Source organism: Chroicocephalus ridibundus, chromosome 4, assembly GCF_963924245.1.
Source record: "Chroicocephalus ridibundus chromosome 4, bChrRid1.1, whole genome shotgun sequence".
Taxonomy (NCBI): Eukaryota; Metazoa; Chordata; class Aves; order Charadriiformes; family Laridae; genus Chroicocephalus; species Chroicocephalus ridibundus.
Window position 1 is genome coordinate 8,903,527 of NC_086287.1, and position 17,252 is coordinate 8,920,778.

Sequence of the window (17,252 nt, forward strand, 5' to 3'; positions counted from 1 at the left end):
AGAAGAAACATGCAAATCAAGTGCTTGTCACTTGTTATTCTACAAAAATTTTGGCAGCTTTCACAAATTGTTTTTTAGTTATGAACCTTTAAATACACATATGGATATGGATTCAACTACTTATTTTTTTCATAGCACAAACTATATTTCATGTTCATTTATGCGGTAAAAATAAACTGTAACCAGTACTTTTTCTCATTGCTCAATAAAATGTTATTAATTATTTCTGAGCTGTTTTATGTATAAAACACAAGTTCTGTAAGTTCTTCTCCACTTACAGATACAAGTATTAAAAAAAGTTCCAAGCATCAATAGATGAGTGCAATGATATTCAGTCTAAGTTAATCCCCAGACATCCAAATCCATGAATAAAAATTCATCAGTTTTAAATACACTGAGCCTATTAAGCAAGAACAAAAGCATATGCACAAAAGAGCTTTTAATATATTTCAAAGCCCACAAGAGCCACGGTCTCATTAAAATTATAAATTACACAAACATGGAATAAAGATTCAAACTGCAGTGCGGCTAAGCAGATTACAGAAAACCCCGCGTTCCATATGATAACACACCATGGCCCTCCCAGATGGGGGCTTGGAACAAAAAGGCCATCACTGCAGCTAGGGAAAACCTCCTTGTGATCTCTGGTTTCTGTTCAGCAGATGACAGCCAAATAATATGTTGATTATTCTGTTTGTGCTGCTAAGCTTGTAAGATGGAATAAAAGCGATATGATCTATTGTGAACTCAATGCTAATGTGTTGCTCCACTCATAAATAATATACTGAATTTATTCTGAAACTATCTTTTTATCTGAGTTCCAGGTTTTAAATGCATGAACTAAAATAAAAAGCCAGCATAAACCATTATTTAATTTAATGGTTTAAAGGAAAAGATACAGCTGACACAATAATAAGTGAGAAAACTGACTATTTAGTGAATCAAATAAGTAGAGGTGCCTTTCTCAAAATTAGCAAATGATTATATACTGAGATGCAGAGTACCTGCAAGATGCTGAGCACTCCAGCCCCACAAACTGCATCATCGCTGATATCGCAGATTACCAAAAAGGGCCTATATGGCTTATTTTACCACAGATAACCACCCCAAATCCAAATTTCAAACGAGGACACAAGTACTCGTAAAACAGAAAGACAGTACAGAAACAACCTTTGTATAACTTCACTAATATCACTGAATTGCTTTCTTAAAAACTGTTTAAGTTTTTAATAAGCACTCAGATTTTATTTCATCTAAATTTACTAATTTGGCTTGGCCTTTCTTTCCTAATACACTGCCTTTTTAAAAGGAAAAACAGTGACTGCTCATACAGCTCCTTTCACAAATATCGTCTACATGCTGAGAAGACTGATGATCTTCCTACAAGTCAATGTTTGTGAATTTTAGATCTTTTATGCCAGAAATGTTAAAAATTCTATAACAAAATCACCGAGGCTTTGCAATAGCATGAGAACATCAAGACCAAACATGGCTTCACACTTCATGGACCAAGGGAAGCACAGCTGATAAAGAGAAATGGTGGAAATGGGCAGCTCCAAGAGTGTGCAACGGCTTTCTCAGAAACATAAAAATGTATTTAAAGGAGGCTCAATTACCTTTCTTCCTTTGAAAGGGACATAAAGACAGCTCTAATTCACAGAAATAATGAAAATGTGGAAACTGAAAAGATATTAGTACATGTAAGTCTTAAGACTAGAAATTCAGATAAATTAACTCCTCCAGGAGTCCCCCATCGCAATGAATAACACATATATATTAGTCACACAAAAACAAGATCGGGGACCTTGAAACAATTAGTGAAGCTCAGATATACACTAGCAACTACAACCTTACGTCTGTCCCATTTACAATCCAGTATTGTAAGAAATAAAATAATGCAAATAATACTATTGTATAACCTTAGTTCCAGCAGTTATTCTACAGTACTGTTATTTCTATGACCTTGATATTTCAGTTTCCCCTCAATCTGTTTCAGTTTCTACAATTTTAAATATTAAGTTATTCATCTTACATATGTAATCTCACACAAATGCAAAATAGTACCTGGTGGAAAAAAAAAAATGGTAGCAGTCATGCAACTCAACTGCTTTCTTATGATAGATTTATATTTCCAAAACTTTTTTCATATTCTTATAAAATCCATATAACGAAAAGGTTTCAACAATAAAATAACCTTACCAGCTACCGTCACAGCACTAAAATCCAAGCTAGCAAAAGCTAACTCAAGTCAACACAAACTTGAATGCATTAAAAACTTTGCTTGAGTAGATAGTAACTTGAGAATCACAAAGGTGATTCTCAAACACTGAGCACAAGGGAGCCAGCCTGCCTAAATAGCCCTGCTCCTAGATAGACGTTCCTGAAATGGGATTTCAGCAAATACGGCAGTTTTGGCATGGAATTGGCAGGCTCAGCATAGGAGATGGAAGAAGCTGAATCCATTCAGATAAAGAATAATGAAAGTTTGCTAAAATACAGCTTGGCTACAAAAAAGCCAGTCAGTCAGTGTTTTCTGCTTTTTTTCCATCACAATATTATTCCAAATTTGGAACAACCCAAGTTTTCTTAAGTAGCCAGCAGTGGAACTGGCTTTTTATATTTACCAGATTGCTTGCTTGTATTTTACCTAACTTTATAATTCACACTGAAAAATCTATTTTAATTCTTGCCTACTTGAAGCCCAAAATGCCTCTCTTCTTCATTACTTCTCAACGACCTATTATTTACCATTCTAAACAAGTTCTTACAACAGTCACATCTTTTGAAGAGCAAGAAAGACTTCTGTCTCTGTGCTCAGAAAAGGTATAGTTACACAGCTCTACAGAATTATTTACAGCAGCACATCTTGGTTCATCCCCCACTCTATGGACGGTCATGATGCTGTGGAACTAGACGGAAGCCCATCGAATACATCTGAGCGTTGAATCCATCTATGACTCCCCAGCATCTTGTCCTCAGTGAAGCCCAAGAGTTGTACGCTTCTGTGAAGCTGCTGACCGACACCACTACTTGGGAAAGCCAGAACTGGCGTCACTCTGAGTTGGGTGAGTAATTGCATCACGATTCACAGTGCTAAATAAATTAGTACATCTCTTTGTAACACACCTATATGTATATATTTCAGTTCAAGCACTGCTCTTTTGTATGTCTTTGCCAGACTAAGGAATGGGTAGTTCATAAATCTAAGAAACAATGGGCAATAAAGGAGGAAAAGCTGCTCGTTAGAGGATACTAACACTTATCTGAAGTTACTCCCACACTGGCGGTGGCTGAATAACCAAGATGGCATTAACCTACTTGTCTGGAATATCTACGGAAGCCACCATGATCAGAATACATCATTGGCCAGCAGGCTGGAAAGCTGAGGTTACAAGTTCGTGACACTCACCAAGAAGTTACATCCTTACATGTAAGCACACTGGCAAAGATTTTCATCTTTGCAATCATCAAAGCGTTAAGATTTATTTTCAATTAGCTGTCAGTTCATTGTTCTACCCCAGAGCAGGAACTTTCTGATCTCACCTAGCATGCCTGTCCTTACTGCAACAGATGCCAGATCCGGCTGTTGAAAGCTAATCCGAAAAACAACGTCAGCAATACAGATTCTAATCTTCAGCACAGTAGTCAGAAGTTACCTGCAAGCATAAGAATAGGTAACAATAACATTTCTTTTATATAAGAGGGTAGGTCAGACAGGTGGGTCTGTGCAATGAGAAGACGTATGACCCAGATTTTGTTCACTTCCGAATTCAGAAACTACTGCAGAAGTCACTTGTTGAAAACATTACTATTTGGTTTTGACACTAGCATCAGAAGAGAGAGAAAATTCTCCATTATGAAAACTCCTTAAAAATATTTCAGCAAGCAGACACGAGCTACAATTTTAACAGAATTCTGAAGGTGATTGTTTAAATCTTTTCTGGGTAGGCGTCAAGTGCTTTGCCAAACATTGCACAGGTTTCAGGTCCACAATACTGCAGACATGATGGACCAAAAATAGCTAAATCCAAAAAAAGAGCACTTTCTTTTTCTTGGTAAGGTAAGGAGCAAACATTGCCCGTATTTCAGCACCTGCTGATACCGTGGATTTGTAATAGAAATAACATGGTTATTTGGAATAATGCCTTTGAAGACTTTGAAGACTAAAAGCCCTAACAACTTAGCAGAAAACATAACACTTGTTTGAAATCTAAAATGTGCCAATTCTTAACCTTTTTAATACCACCATACCAGGAAAAAATGCTATAGTAAATATAAATTGATTTCAATGACACATATATTTTTACAGATATTCAGTGAATCTTAGGCTCTAAAAGCACAGGTAATACAAGATGTTTTGTACTTTTGCATAAACTGCACTAATATAAATTATATTTTAAAAAGTCATAGATACTAACCTTTCCTTTCCATAAATCATAATTACATACATTATTTACCTGCCTTTAGAAATTACTATTTAATGAAATATGTGCAATCAGATACAACTGGAAGACATAAATGAAGACCCAAAATATCAAAGCGTTTAAACTATGTTTTTCCAGTTGAAACACAAAGTTTACTCTTCACCTCTTCCACTGACATGCTGAAATGACAAACTTTTATCCTTCAAAGACAGACATTTGTATTCAACATGAAATAGATTTGTGGATGTTAAGCATCTGAAAAGGCTAGAATCAATGTCCTTTTTTCTAGTTTTTCATCCTGAAGTAAGCTTATATGGCAATGGAACCCAGTATGGAAAACATTACAGAATATCAAAAGCCATAATACAAATAATACTCCTTTTCCAGTTGCTGGGTTGGTTTTTTTTCCCATTGCTTTTAGTCCTGTCTTACAAGTATTTTTAAATTAATATGACTTTTATTTAAAAAATGAGAATTCCTCTTTTTATGACAAACAGAAGGAAAATAATTTATGAAATATATCACTAATCTGTATGATGCTTATTAATACATTACATTCAATTTACAACTCATTTTCAATATTACTGTTCTGGAAGTTTCAGTAATATTATACTATACATTTTTATAAACTGAAGTTACAGAAACATTAAATAACTTTTTTATGATTTATTAAACTATTGTCTTCAACACATACCACTTTAACTCATGTCTCCTAATTTATTTACTTCTATTTTAAAAGAGCTGTTTAAATTTGACACAGGTTTAAATTTTTATTGCTGTTGTTCAGTATACCCAGAGGGATGCATTTAAGTAACATCCAGAGGCTTTCTGAAGAAAATCATATCATGTTTTATATAATATCATACAACTGGTATGTCTTAAACCCTCCCACTAATCCTCGCGTTTTCCACAGACTGATTGGATAAGTAGTCTTTAAGCTTTCTCATACTGAAAAAAAACCTCAGGTCTTTCGGTGTCAGAGCTTCCAGGATTAAACATTCTTTCCAGTTGTTGGCTCACGGCCCGAAGATCCCGCACTTTCAAACTTATCCCATTCTAGCTAGTTCAAAGATCAGGAAAATGAAGCCATCTTCTTTGCAGCCATAATCCATGACCCATGCTGTTAGATACTTAAGAACATCTCAAAAGCAAACTACCTTGTTTCAGCTCCCAGCAGGAGCTCAGCAGGGCACTGGATCACGTGACTGCGAGCCCTACCTAGTCAGGTGACTCAGCAGCTAATCTGATTTGGTGACTATAAAACTTTAATCAGTACAGTCTAATACTATCACATTCCAGAACTGATGAGGGAACCAGCTTGGCAATGTAACCGCAAACACTAATAAGATTATGAATTAGAACTGCCACTAGCATGCAGTTTTCTAGTTCTCTATCCCATGCATAAACCCAACAGAAAAATATTGCTGAAAACTGATCAGGCAGATATATGGTTTTGAAACAAAACGCACTGATGTGTTTTATTCCAAAATGGACAGCATTTTGCTCGTTGCCACAGAAGGACAAGAGCATACACTCAATCTTATAAGGCACGCTTAAAATGTAGCAAAAACATTCATTTGAAATCAATATAAAATATGTACATCAATAACATCATCTTGATGAGAAACCCTGCTCAAACAATACAGCCTCAGCTTGTGTTAACTGCAGATCCAAAGAGTTTATATCTGCAACTCATACGGGCTGCATGCATTAACCAAAGAAAAGAGGCAATGAATGACAGGTGTTTCCCTCTTATCAAGCACAAAATATCTAAAAAACACTTTAAGAAGTGCTCCTTTTTGGGGCGCATGAGGATTTTCACCAAATCCATAGGCTACAGCTTTTGGAAGAGGAATGACAAACATACTTGCAGATCAAATTCCAAGCATACCTTTTCCCAAATGTTTTGATTGCTCTCTCGCTCACCCATTGTATTCCCTCCAGTTTTTCCTTAGGGAATTCTCACCCAAAATCCTCTTAATCCATTTTAGAATCTGCATTTGGCATAGGCAAGTAGTTGAATTGGATCAGCAAGTTTACAAGAAATGGAAAATAGAGAGCTTGATTTCTTCATGCTAGGGTTAGGATTTGCAGTTAGAATTGACATAAACATTTGATCAGGTCTACATGAGCAGCAAGAAAGAAAAGTTAATTATTCTACAGTTTAAGACATCCCAATCTAGACATCAAGGTTTCAACTTGTCCATTTTACAATGAGATGAGTCAGTTGCCATAGCTTAGCTGACAAAAAATAACTTGCTAAGACATTTCCTGATCACTTGCAATCCTCTCCATGTTCTTTAGTTTCTCTGCATTTCAATTCCAATCTCTAGAGCAGGAATAATAGGACTTATCTATGTACTAATGTGTATTTGAGGATGAGGACTTTTTATACAGTAATATCTAGAATTCCTGCAGCCTTGCTTTCTGTCAGACAGCTCCTAGTGGGATCTTTTACAATGGCTGGAAATTCACATTTTGGAAAGTGGACATGTGAACATAAGCCAGCCTTTGGTATCATTGAAAGAGAGTGTAAAAGCTATTATTATTCCTGAAAATGAACCACCATTGACTTGAAAATACATAAATTTCCATAAAATTAGTTTCTTCTCTGTTTGTCTCAAATGAAGTGCAGGTAAAGCCAGATGTTGTAAGTAGTATTTTCATAAGCACGTATTCAGTTGTAAAGCTCTATTGTATTAAATAAATTTTTTTAAAAGATAAATCTTTGAAAATTAGCTTATTACCACCTGCTTTCTAAATCAGTAGGACTTTAACTGTACCCATCATCTTGAAATGTGACAGAGGAAAAACAAACATCACAAACGGAACTACTGCAATACTTTTAACGTTCAGTTCTTATACTGAAAAACTATTTCTACTTCTCCATATTTTTGTAGTATCTGAAACAGTCTCTCCTGTTGTAAAATATAATGTTAAGAGACAATTTCTTTATATTTCAAAGGATGCCAACTTAAAATTTATAACAAAAATGTCACTTTATTTAAAAATACATGAAAATCTGAAATAGCTGCGAGGTTCACAGTCAGCAAGAGGTGGAAGGTCCAACTGTCACCTCCCCACTGTGTGTATATGCCCTTCTCATTATTGCATCAACTCAGCAGTATGACACAAAATTAAACTATTAAGGAAGTCAATAGATAGTTCCAAGTCAGATTATTGAGCTGAATCAGCTCAAGAAAGGATCTGACAAGAACGAGGGTTTGTGGGACTGGAAGCAGAGGAGGAAAAGAAAGTGAAACTTTCTCTTTTAGCAATGCTGACCTACTATAGCAGCTCAGGAGACAATGAGATTTCCAGTAAACTTGCACTTCATGCAAGAAATTCTAAAAATAGTAGGACTGCAGCACAAGTATTCCCACTTGCAAAGTACTTTCATTATGTGGCCTCAAAAATGAAAGAATTATTTAGCCTCTGGTTTTAATTGCTATGTAGCAAAATGAGGTAAGAAAAAGGAAAAAAGTATAGAAACCACTTGTCAGAGAAGTAGCAATGAGAAAAGCAAGAATAGAGAGCTCAGCCCTGGATGTGCATTTACACCTGTTCTGTACAGTTAGTGCGACCTATATAAATATATTTTATTTTAAAAAAAAAACAAAACAAGTGAGGTAATACTTTGTCTCACTGGAGTAACAAAAGGAAGTGTACTGCTTGGAATGGGGAAAAAAAAAGATAATCACTGAGACAAGCACATGCAGTATATAAAAGCACATATATATGGTTCTTTTTCTGATAGGTAAGTTGTGACTTATCAAAGATATCCTCATTGGATTACAAACATTCTATTAAAAACTTCTCCAATAGATACACTACAATTTTAATAGTGTTACACGCAATTGCAAGCACTTATATCTGAAATATAGGTATCTGGACTCCAGAATGACAATACAGTAAGAAAACAGCTGATGTGATGTTTTAAAACTGGAGAACTATTAGTAAGTTTCAGCCTCCTCATTCAAATGATACAGAACCAACACTGACAATAATGGATTCTGAGCTCTTAACAGGTGTGAATTATGCTTTACACCTTTATTTTGTTAAGGCCTTTCCTATCCCAGATATTCACAAATCATTAGTCAGATCCTACAGAAATGACATTTATTAGGTATATTTTTCTTGACATGTTTTTAAACATGTCCTTTGATTTTTTTCCTCTAAATACGAATACTTCTAATTTTCACTGAACAATATACACTTGAAATTAGATATTTATTATCCAATATTTCAGTTTAGCAGCAAATATAAATCACTAAGACCATCTCTTGATACTCATGATAAAGATCTCAAACTGTCCATTCCTTAACATGTAAAGAACCTTGGCCAGCAGCAAAATGAATGCAACTTCTCCAGCTAGAAAGACATAATACTGAAGCTTCATGCTCCTGAGTTTGAATTTGATATGAAGGAAAAGCTTTAGGCTTCAGGACTGTTAAAGTATTGCTGCTCTTTTGTGATGTTCACATTTAATACAAGGATTGTTTTTTCATTTATTAAAAAAAAAGCAGGCTCAACAGCCACAGGTGTTCAAAAACTATGGTTTATAGCAATAACAAAAATCATTCCTTGAAATTAAAGACCGAGTGAGGAATTATAACGTTAGAACCTCATGCTATGTGCAAATGTCTCCAAATAGCTTGTGATGCACCTGAAACACCAATTTATTAAAAACAAATGCACAAGTACTTGCAATAGTGGCTCATAGGGATTTTTCTTAAATTCAGAGTACTATATCATGAAGTGCTGATTTACAAAGCAAGCATACTAAAATTTTTCATGAAGTTAAAAAGCATTTTAATGTCTTTGTATAAAACAAGAACCGAAAATGAAGTAACAGATTCAGGTATCTCACCAGTTTTTACATACAATCAGTGTAGGGCTGTTGTTTGCTGACATATACAAGGCCACAAGCTACTACCCATAAATTGATAACACAGACTAAAGAACATGCCAATCTTCTAAAATACACAAAATAACTTTCTATGGTATTAGCAGCTGATTCAACAATAAGTGCTAATGAAGGACAGAAGTTACATTGCTCACAGAAAGCAGCTTTTTCTGCTATAGCTTCTGGTTTATGGCAAGATCCAGAGCCATCATATTGATGCAAGATCTTGCTTCCAAGTGAGAGGTCTCAAATCATACATTTATTACAGACCCACGGCTATTTACAAACAAGGGAGGGACTCCAAGCATACTTATATACTACGTTACATACAGTTACTTAAATACCGTTAAAAAAAGGGACACTTTACAAATACTTTTTCCTTCCAGGCTCGCACACCAGAAAAGCGTTTTTTTGAAGAGGGTGATGCCGGCAGCGCGGCACAGAGAGTGCCGAGGTAACTCGGGGCCAGGCGAGCCTCCCCCTTCACGACTCTCCGCCTCCCTGACACCTAGGGGATCCCAAAGGCCCCGGGAGAAGGAAGGCGTGGGGGGGATGTCCCCGGGGTGTCCTCTCCGCAGCGCGGCCGAGTCACTGGCACCGCGCTACCCGCTCCGGCCCTGCGCCAGGGTGGGACGAGACGCGGCCACCTCCTCCCGCTACCGGCCCCGCCTCAGCTCCCGGGGGCCCCGCCGAGGCGGCACCCCGCGCCCTCCGGCCCGCTGCAGCCCCGCCGCACTCACCTGCCTGCTCACTACCGGGCGCCTCAGCACTTCCCCCGCCCCTTCAGCCCGGAACGTGCAAAGAACGCCGTCTCCCATTGGATAGCGCGTTTCGCATGCCACTCTCCCATTGGTGGAGCGGAAAGGGCTCGATTCTTCCCGGCGGCCCCTGGCTCCTGTCAACCCACGGGCGGCCGAGATGGCGGCGGCGGCTGGCGGGGCAGCGCGGGGCCGTGGGGTCACCAGCTTCCAGCGGAAAGCCGCGGCCGGCAGCCGCCTGGCCGCTGTGGTGGGCACCCGGCCTTCCGTTCGGCACGGGCAGCTGCTGCTCTCCAGCGGGCTCCCCTCCCTGGACTGTGTGCTAGGTTGGTGGGGAGCGGGACCTGGGGCATCCCCCACCCTCCCGGCGGCCCTCTCCTTTGCCGGGCCCTGCCTGTCATTTACCTTCCGTAACCCGCAGCTACTCGCGCAGGCTTTTCCTCCCTCCCCGCAGTTCCCGGCGTTGGGGGGAGGATGGGGGCGGGGGGAGGGAAGAGGAAGGGGAAAAGCAGGATCCGATTCCCGCCCTGAGCGCCCCCGGCCCCTGTGAGGCGGCCTGAGGTGCGCCTGCTTCATGGCCCGTTTGCGGGGGCGGGGGGAAAATTGCCGTTTACCGTTCATTTAAACCCGTTTAAGCATCCTTTCTGGAGTGGATAGCTACTCTGTAAATTTACTTGGTAACGCGTTCCTGTCATATTTCAAACTGTCACAGTAAGCGGGCTGAAGTTTTTCAGTTTTGGAAGACACGTTTGCTGAGTTGACCCGTCGTTGAATGTGGTGTAGTTCTGGTTCTTCAGTATGGCAATTTTTAGGATGTGTTTGACCGTAAGACTGGACTCTTAAGTGTGTCTTTTCTGTCTTCCTCACCAATGCTACATCATTTAAATGCCCCGTTTAGATAAGTTACACTGCTATGACACTGTCTTACTGTCTGTGAATCTGCTTTTGCCTGCTGTCAGTGTCAAGATGCTAAATAGTTCCTTTTACTGATCCATTGTGCAGCCTGGTCTAGTGGGAGGTGTCCCTGCCCATGGCAGGGGGTTGGAACTAGGTGATCTTTAAGGTCCCTTCCAACCCAGACTTTTCTATGATTCTGTGACCTTTGCTATGTTATAATCTGTGGCATGAACTAGCACCGTTTACTTGGATTGGAATCTAATTTGCTTTGCAGGTATAAACAGCATGTACTTTATCTGTATGCACCGGGGCTGAATGATCCTTTTATTCTAAATACTGATACAGTTGCAGTACATTTTCAGTGTACATAGATGGGACTACTTTTAGGTGAGGAAGGGTTGACTTTATCTTTGTTCAGTCATTCTTGAAGGAGTACATGGAATATAGGAATATACCACTTTTCTTTCTAAGGATATTCTATATGAGTAATGATATATATAAAAGTTGTATCCATTTTATAAAGAAGTTTTTGCAGCCTGTGTATCTTAAGGAGAATCACACTTCTGTATCTTTCAGATGTGTGTGTGTGTGCCTGTTTGCTAGGGAACACCTGCACTTTCATCAGGGATTGGCATCCTTGTGGAGAAAGATACCCCTCCTTAAGAAAGAAGTATTTCATTAAGTGAGTGTAATATGTGAAACCCTTTGAGGGTGACAGAGCACTGGAACAGGCTGCCCAGGGAGGTTGTGGAGTCCCCTTCTCTGGAGATTTTCAAGACCCGCTTGGATGCAGTCCTGAGTGATGTGCTCTGGGCAATCCTGCTCTAGCAGGGGAGTTGGACTAGACGATCTCTAGAGGTCCCTTCCAACTCTGAAGTTTCTGTGATTCTGTGATTTACTTGCATAAATATAGGATTTGCATTGGATATTCCAGTTCTTCTTCATATTCCCTTTTTATACGCAGTGGATTTTGTACAGCATGATTCAGAAGATGTTGACAGCTCCCATGGTGGCAGTCTCCTAAATGTTCGGGCACTTGCTAACATAATTAGTGGTTTGTTATGGAAACTGAGGGCATTTCTTCCAGTAAAGCCAGGTGAGTAATTTCCTGGCTTTACTAAGTTTTACACTTGCACATCAAGAAAGTTCTTCAACCCTAGGAATAGCAACTTTTGAAAATACTTCTACAATGCTTTTTGGGTGGTGGCATCTTCGAAAAACCGGAAAACTCTCTATTCCTATGTTAAATCTTTGATAATCTCCTAGTCCTTAAATCACCGTTTTCTGGAGGATGAGTGGGTAAGCCAAACATGATGTAGTATAATAAAATTCCCATTGATTCCAGCTATTAGGCATTGTTGGAGACAGACCACCCAGCTAGGTGGACCTGTACAGAATCTTTGGTTTTGGAGGCTGGGGAGGGACCTCAGGAATTCATCTACTGCAGCCTTAAAGCAGGCTCAGCACTGAATTCAGAATAGTTGCTCAAGTTGGCTTGAAAATCTGCAATGGCAGAGATTTCACAGCCTCTCTGGACACCCTGTTCCAATGCTTAATCATTTTCACAGGGAATTTTCTTTTTCCTTATACCCACTTGGAACTTTCCTGTTTCCATTTATGCCAGTTGTTTCTTTCCCTCCCACTATGCACCTCAGCAGAAAGCTTACCTGTCTTCTCAGTAGCCTCTCTTAGGTACCAGCAGGCTGCTCATAGGTTTTCTTCTCATCTCCAAGTTAAATAAGCCCCATCCCTTCAGCCACTCCTCTTGGGTCACTTGCCCCATCTCAGTGCCCCTCTGCTGGACTCACTTGAGTTTATCTTTACTTCTTTCTTGTACTGAGGGGCCCAAAACTGGATGTTGTGTTCCATATGGGATCTAATGAGTGCTGAGTAAAGGGGAGCAGTCACATCCCTTGACCAGACTGAGCTTCTGTTGGTGCAGCCCACTGTGCTGGTGACCGTAGAAGTATTGTACTTGGTCTCCGTCGTGTTCTTTTTGGGCGTGTGTGGAAATGCTTCATAAATGTCTTGCAGAATGCTCTTTATGTATTCTTAAAGAACACTGTTAACTTTTTTTCTTTCATCTTGCCCACTAGCAGTTAAGTAATTGACTGTACAAAATATAGTATTTTATTGTCACCAGGGACTGAGGACAAACCTTTTTGTATAAATTACCAATGGAAGTTACTATAAACTGTTTTAGTCTGGTATTTTTCATAGACATATTTTTTAATGGTTGCCAGGCATAGTCTTCTAGCTCTCATACTTTGGGCTTGATTTGGAGTTCGCCTTGTCCAGAAGCTGCAACCCAGATACAGTATTATTAGCCAGACATGAAGATACGGTTTATGAATAACTGTAAATAAGGGAAACTATGGTGTTATAAGACAGAGGTCTCATTAGAAACTTCTGGAGGAAAAGGCAGAGGATATGTGGAGGAACTTCCTTTACTCTACAGCTGCTGGCTGATTTTTTACATTATTGTTGCTAGCTAGCTCTTCCTTAATAAATGCATTTCCTTTCAAAAAGAAGTGGTAGATAAGTGCTGGATTTCAAATGCTATGTTAGGATTAAGGTGCTTTTGAGATTTCCAGGCTTTATATTCAGGTTCACTTTCAAGTTTTATAGACCTTATATGCCTGATTTGTGCTGAAGCAGTTCTCTGTAATGAGCTGTAACTATTGTGTAAAATAGCCGTCACATGCTTGGTATTGGATGTTTTGTTTCAAGCTGCTTGAAAAAGGTCACAGATTTGCTTTGAAAACAATGGTGACACTTCTCAACTTGTAAAGTTTGTTGTGTTTCTGTCCCTAAGGTCTTAAATCTCATTGCTGTAGGTAGCAATGCAGAAAGTTCCGAGTCTTGCTTCCTTGTTTACATGTAGTACTGCCTTAGATACTGGCAAAAAAAAATAGCAAAATAAGAAAGAATTACAAGTTCATGGCAGTTTTCTTAGGAAAATTGAAGATTTTACCTCTTCTTTTTGACTGTATCAGTGTTCCTGCTACTTTTTCCTGTTGTCTGTTCTTTGCTTAATTTACTATTATTGTTGCTCATTGTAATATGAATATGTAACCATGGTGACTGCAATAGCTTTACATTCCATCTAATAGAATACACTTGTTCAAACTGTTCACTACAGCTGATAATGTAAAGCCAATCCTTTGACCTGAGTTTGCCTTTAGGAACCAGGGTATGTGCACATATGTTACAACTCTGGCTTGTAGAAAGAGAAAGTAGAATTGATGATCTGAAAATACAGCTTGTGAGAATTTTGACTGCACTGATGTACTGTTTGACAAACAAATTCTCTCTTGTGCAAGCAATTTAAAAGCAGAAGATACATTACTTCTGTGGTGGCTACAAGTAAGCTTTTTATAACCAAGATTCTAAGTCCTTATTGCCATGAGGTAATACGTTTCTTATGTCAGTTTTGATCACCTTTTGTATTTCAAGCTATGATTTGGTAAAATCTCATCATTTGGAACTATTTTTTTCTACATGCTGTATAGAACATGTGCTAGTTTTAAACAACTGATGTTATTAACGTGTGTTCTGTCTCCCTGAACAATTGAATGCAGTGAATATTGGAAGCATACTTTGTATCAACCATCTGTATGACTGCCGATTTTGGTCTTTTTTTCTCCTTTTCCCTGTAGTGCATTTTTTGGGTTCATTTCCATTTATCTCCTGAAAAAATAAAATGAAACAAAAAATGGTGGATGAGAACATGGGGATTTCATGAGTGGTTCTAACTTTCCAATAAACAGTACTTACAGTTGTTTGGGTTTTTTTTAATATCTACTAAACATTTTGATTACTTGGTAAGCTTGCTGTAAATATTAAGACGTTTGTATATCCTGACTCAGGAGCATAGTTTAAAAAATCTGTGATATGTTAAACTACAACTATGAAATTAGTATCTGACTAAACACTTGCACTGTGATGTACTGCTCAAATTGTGGTACATCATGATGAAATGATTCTCTTGTGGTTTTAATTCAGGTGTTAGTATGCAGCAACATTAGCACTTTTGGGCCTATGGGAGATAATTTGCTTTTTTTCTTCCTTTTGGGTATATATCAGCATTACAGGTGCTACAGACATTCGTAGTCTCCCACTAGCAGAGATAAAGATTAAGAAGTTGATCCAATCCCTATTGGAATCAATTGCAAGTGAAGTTTAATGAGCTCTTAAATTGATAGACTGAATTATTCTGTTCACTGAAGTATGTTTATATAGCCCAGAATTGACTTCTTGTATTAAGAGCTTTGGATATTGTGCTGATGTGATTTGGTTTGCCCCTAACTTGCTTTTGAAACAGTATGTAATTGCAGAAGACATACTGTGGTTTCCTTCATGCAAAACACTACAATAGGCTAGGTACAAATGGCCATCTGAACACTTCCAGGAATTTTGAGCTTTCCTGTCACAGTCTTATATGATTGGTCAGCAAAATATTTGTAGTCTTATTTCAAGTTATTCCTCTGTTTTCAGTCTTGGAATACAGATTATACAACAGTTTACTCTTCACCTAAAATAAAATATGAATTCTTTCACCATTTTTGTTAAAATTCCTTCTTGGGACAACCATTTAAATCGCTGTTACATAATGATGCTGTCTCTTCGAGAAGGAAATAAAGCAGTTAGGATGGGAGTTCGTAGATTATTTTTTTCTGGTCCTCCACACTGTTGAGATCAATGGGATAAGAATCTATGTATTCAAACATATTGGGAGTATTCTGTTCTGTCCATTATTCATTCAGTCATCTGTGATTGGAACATAAGCATTGATCGTAATTGTTTAAGCAAAAAGACAGAAAAATAATAGTGGCCATTTGTAAATCTGTCAAAATGTATTTTTATTTTTGAACAAATATTTCAATCAACTGCATTCATAGAGTTGGTTTTATGTCCAAGACATGCTATAAAAGACTATAATAGGTGGGGTTTTTTTCAGGTGTGTGTTATGATGTTTATGATCTGTCAGTCCAGGTTTCATTGGGTGAAAGCCTACCTGCCTTATTGTCACGTCTTTTTTCAGTAATAAGATAAAAAACAGCGGAGCCAGGATTTTGTGCGATTGACTTGCATGGGAATTTAGTAGCCTCTTAGTAGGTCACTGTATATACATGGTTCTTGGTACAAAAGAATGTCACTTTGTAGTGATTAGTACGGGTTTAATTTGGAGAATGTTTACTCACTTGAGTCATCCAAGTAAAAATGCACTGGCTCAGACCATACATCATTATTGTAGTACTTGAGCATAGTTGCATAGAGCTCTGCAGGATCTTTTTACCACAATGATGATAGTACAGTATATTGTGAAAGTAATTGTAATGTGTAGTATATAATTACATGTAATGTATAATTATTTCATAATAGAGAATTGTAGGAAGTATTGCAAAGGTAATTAAAATGTTGTTCACTTTTATATTTTTAAATTCCCTGTTATCACCTTTCTTTGACTTATAAACTAAGAAAACTTAATTGTTCTCTAACATAGTATTAAAATGTAGTCTTACTTTCTTCTTTTTTTTTTTTGTTTCCAGGTGGAGGCGTAGCTGTTGGAACCCTTCTTCTTATTGGTTAGTATAGAATATATAGATACTTAAAGCCATATTCTGATGTCTTTTGCTCAGTTTAATGTATTTATCAAACCTGTCTTTGCATTGTTTTTTATACTCAGACTTTCAGTAAGTACAGCTTTCAGGCCCCTTCACTTTGGATAGCCTTCAGAGTGGACTGTTGTCTATTTTAGAAATTACAGGAGGTGGATCAAAACCTTACTTTTAGACAGGTTTAACCCCCCCAGAAGAATACCACAGAATTCTGTTTGAAAGCAGGGTGTTTAGCAAATTTCAGGACTTTTTAGGAAAATTTTCATATTATTTAAGATTTTCTGAACTACTTGATTTCCCACAAGATTCAGACTGTTAATCATCACAAATTTTTATTTTTTTTTTAATTTGTCTTTCTGAGGAAGATGTGAAATACAGAATCTTTTAATCTTTTGGTTGCCAGAATCAACTAAGAGAAAGCTGATGGAAGCCTGCTTACTGTCAGGATGTGGATGAGGGCACACTGAGGTGATTAAATAGGTTACAACAGAATTCCCTTTGCAGGCTACATCAAAACTGTCTGTGTAGGCTGTACTATGTCTCCACTGCAGCTGAGATTTCCAGCTTTCCTTTCTATTCGAAGTGTAGCAAAGGGGAAGAGGACTGTTGTACACATACATCTTGTCTTTGTATGCACAGGATACAT

At 38.1% G+C, this 17,252-nt stretch overlaps 2 protein-coding genes across 8 annotated transcripts in view; one reads left to right on the plus strand and one right to left on the minus strand.

The window, feature by feature from the left end:
* Nucleotides 1-10,170, minus strand: part of IMMP1L (inner mitochondrial membrane peptidase subunit 1) — a 35,513-nt gene extending 25,343 nt beyond the window's left edge. For 2 of the 5 annotated variants that reach the window (XM_063332944.1, XM_063332946.1), the window contains exons 1-2: nt 10,071-10,115; nt 3,544-3,656 (exon numbers count right to left, since the gene is read on the minus strand). The gene's annotated coding sequence lies outside the window, so the exon portion shown is untranslated. Of the gene's footprint in view, nt 1-3,409; nt 3,657-10,070 lie in introns of those variants that run through there. The other 3 variants (XM_063332947.1, XM_063332949.1, XM_063332948.1) reach the window with 3 other exon arrangements.
* The window catches only part of ELP4 (elongator acetyltransferase complex subunit 4), a 150,821-nt gene continuing 143,669 nt past the window's right edge, over nt 10,101-17,252 (plus strand). For all 3 annotated transcript variants that reach the window (XM_063332931.1, XM_063332932.1, XM_063332933.1), the window contains exons 1-2: nt 10,101-10,414; nt 16,538-16,573. In XM_063332931.1, coding sequence (XP_063189001.1) covers nt 10,249-10,414; nt 16,538-16,573 — 202 coding nt within the window. In that variant the 5' untranslated portion in view covers nt 10,101-10,248. The remainder of the gene's footprint in view (nt 10,415-16,537; nt 16,574-17,252) is intronic.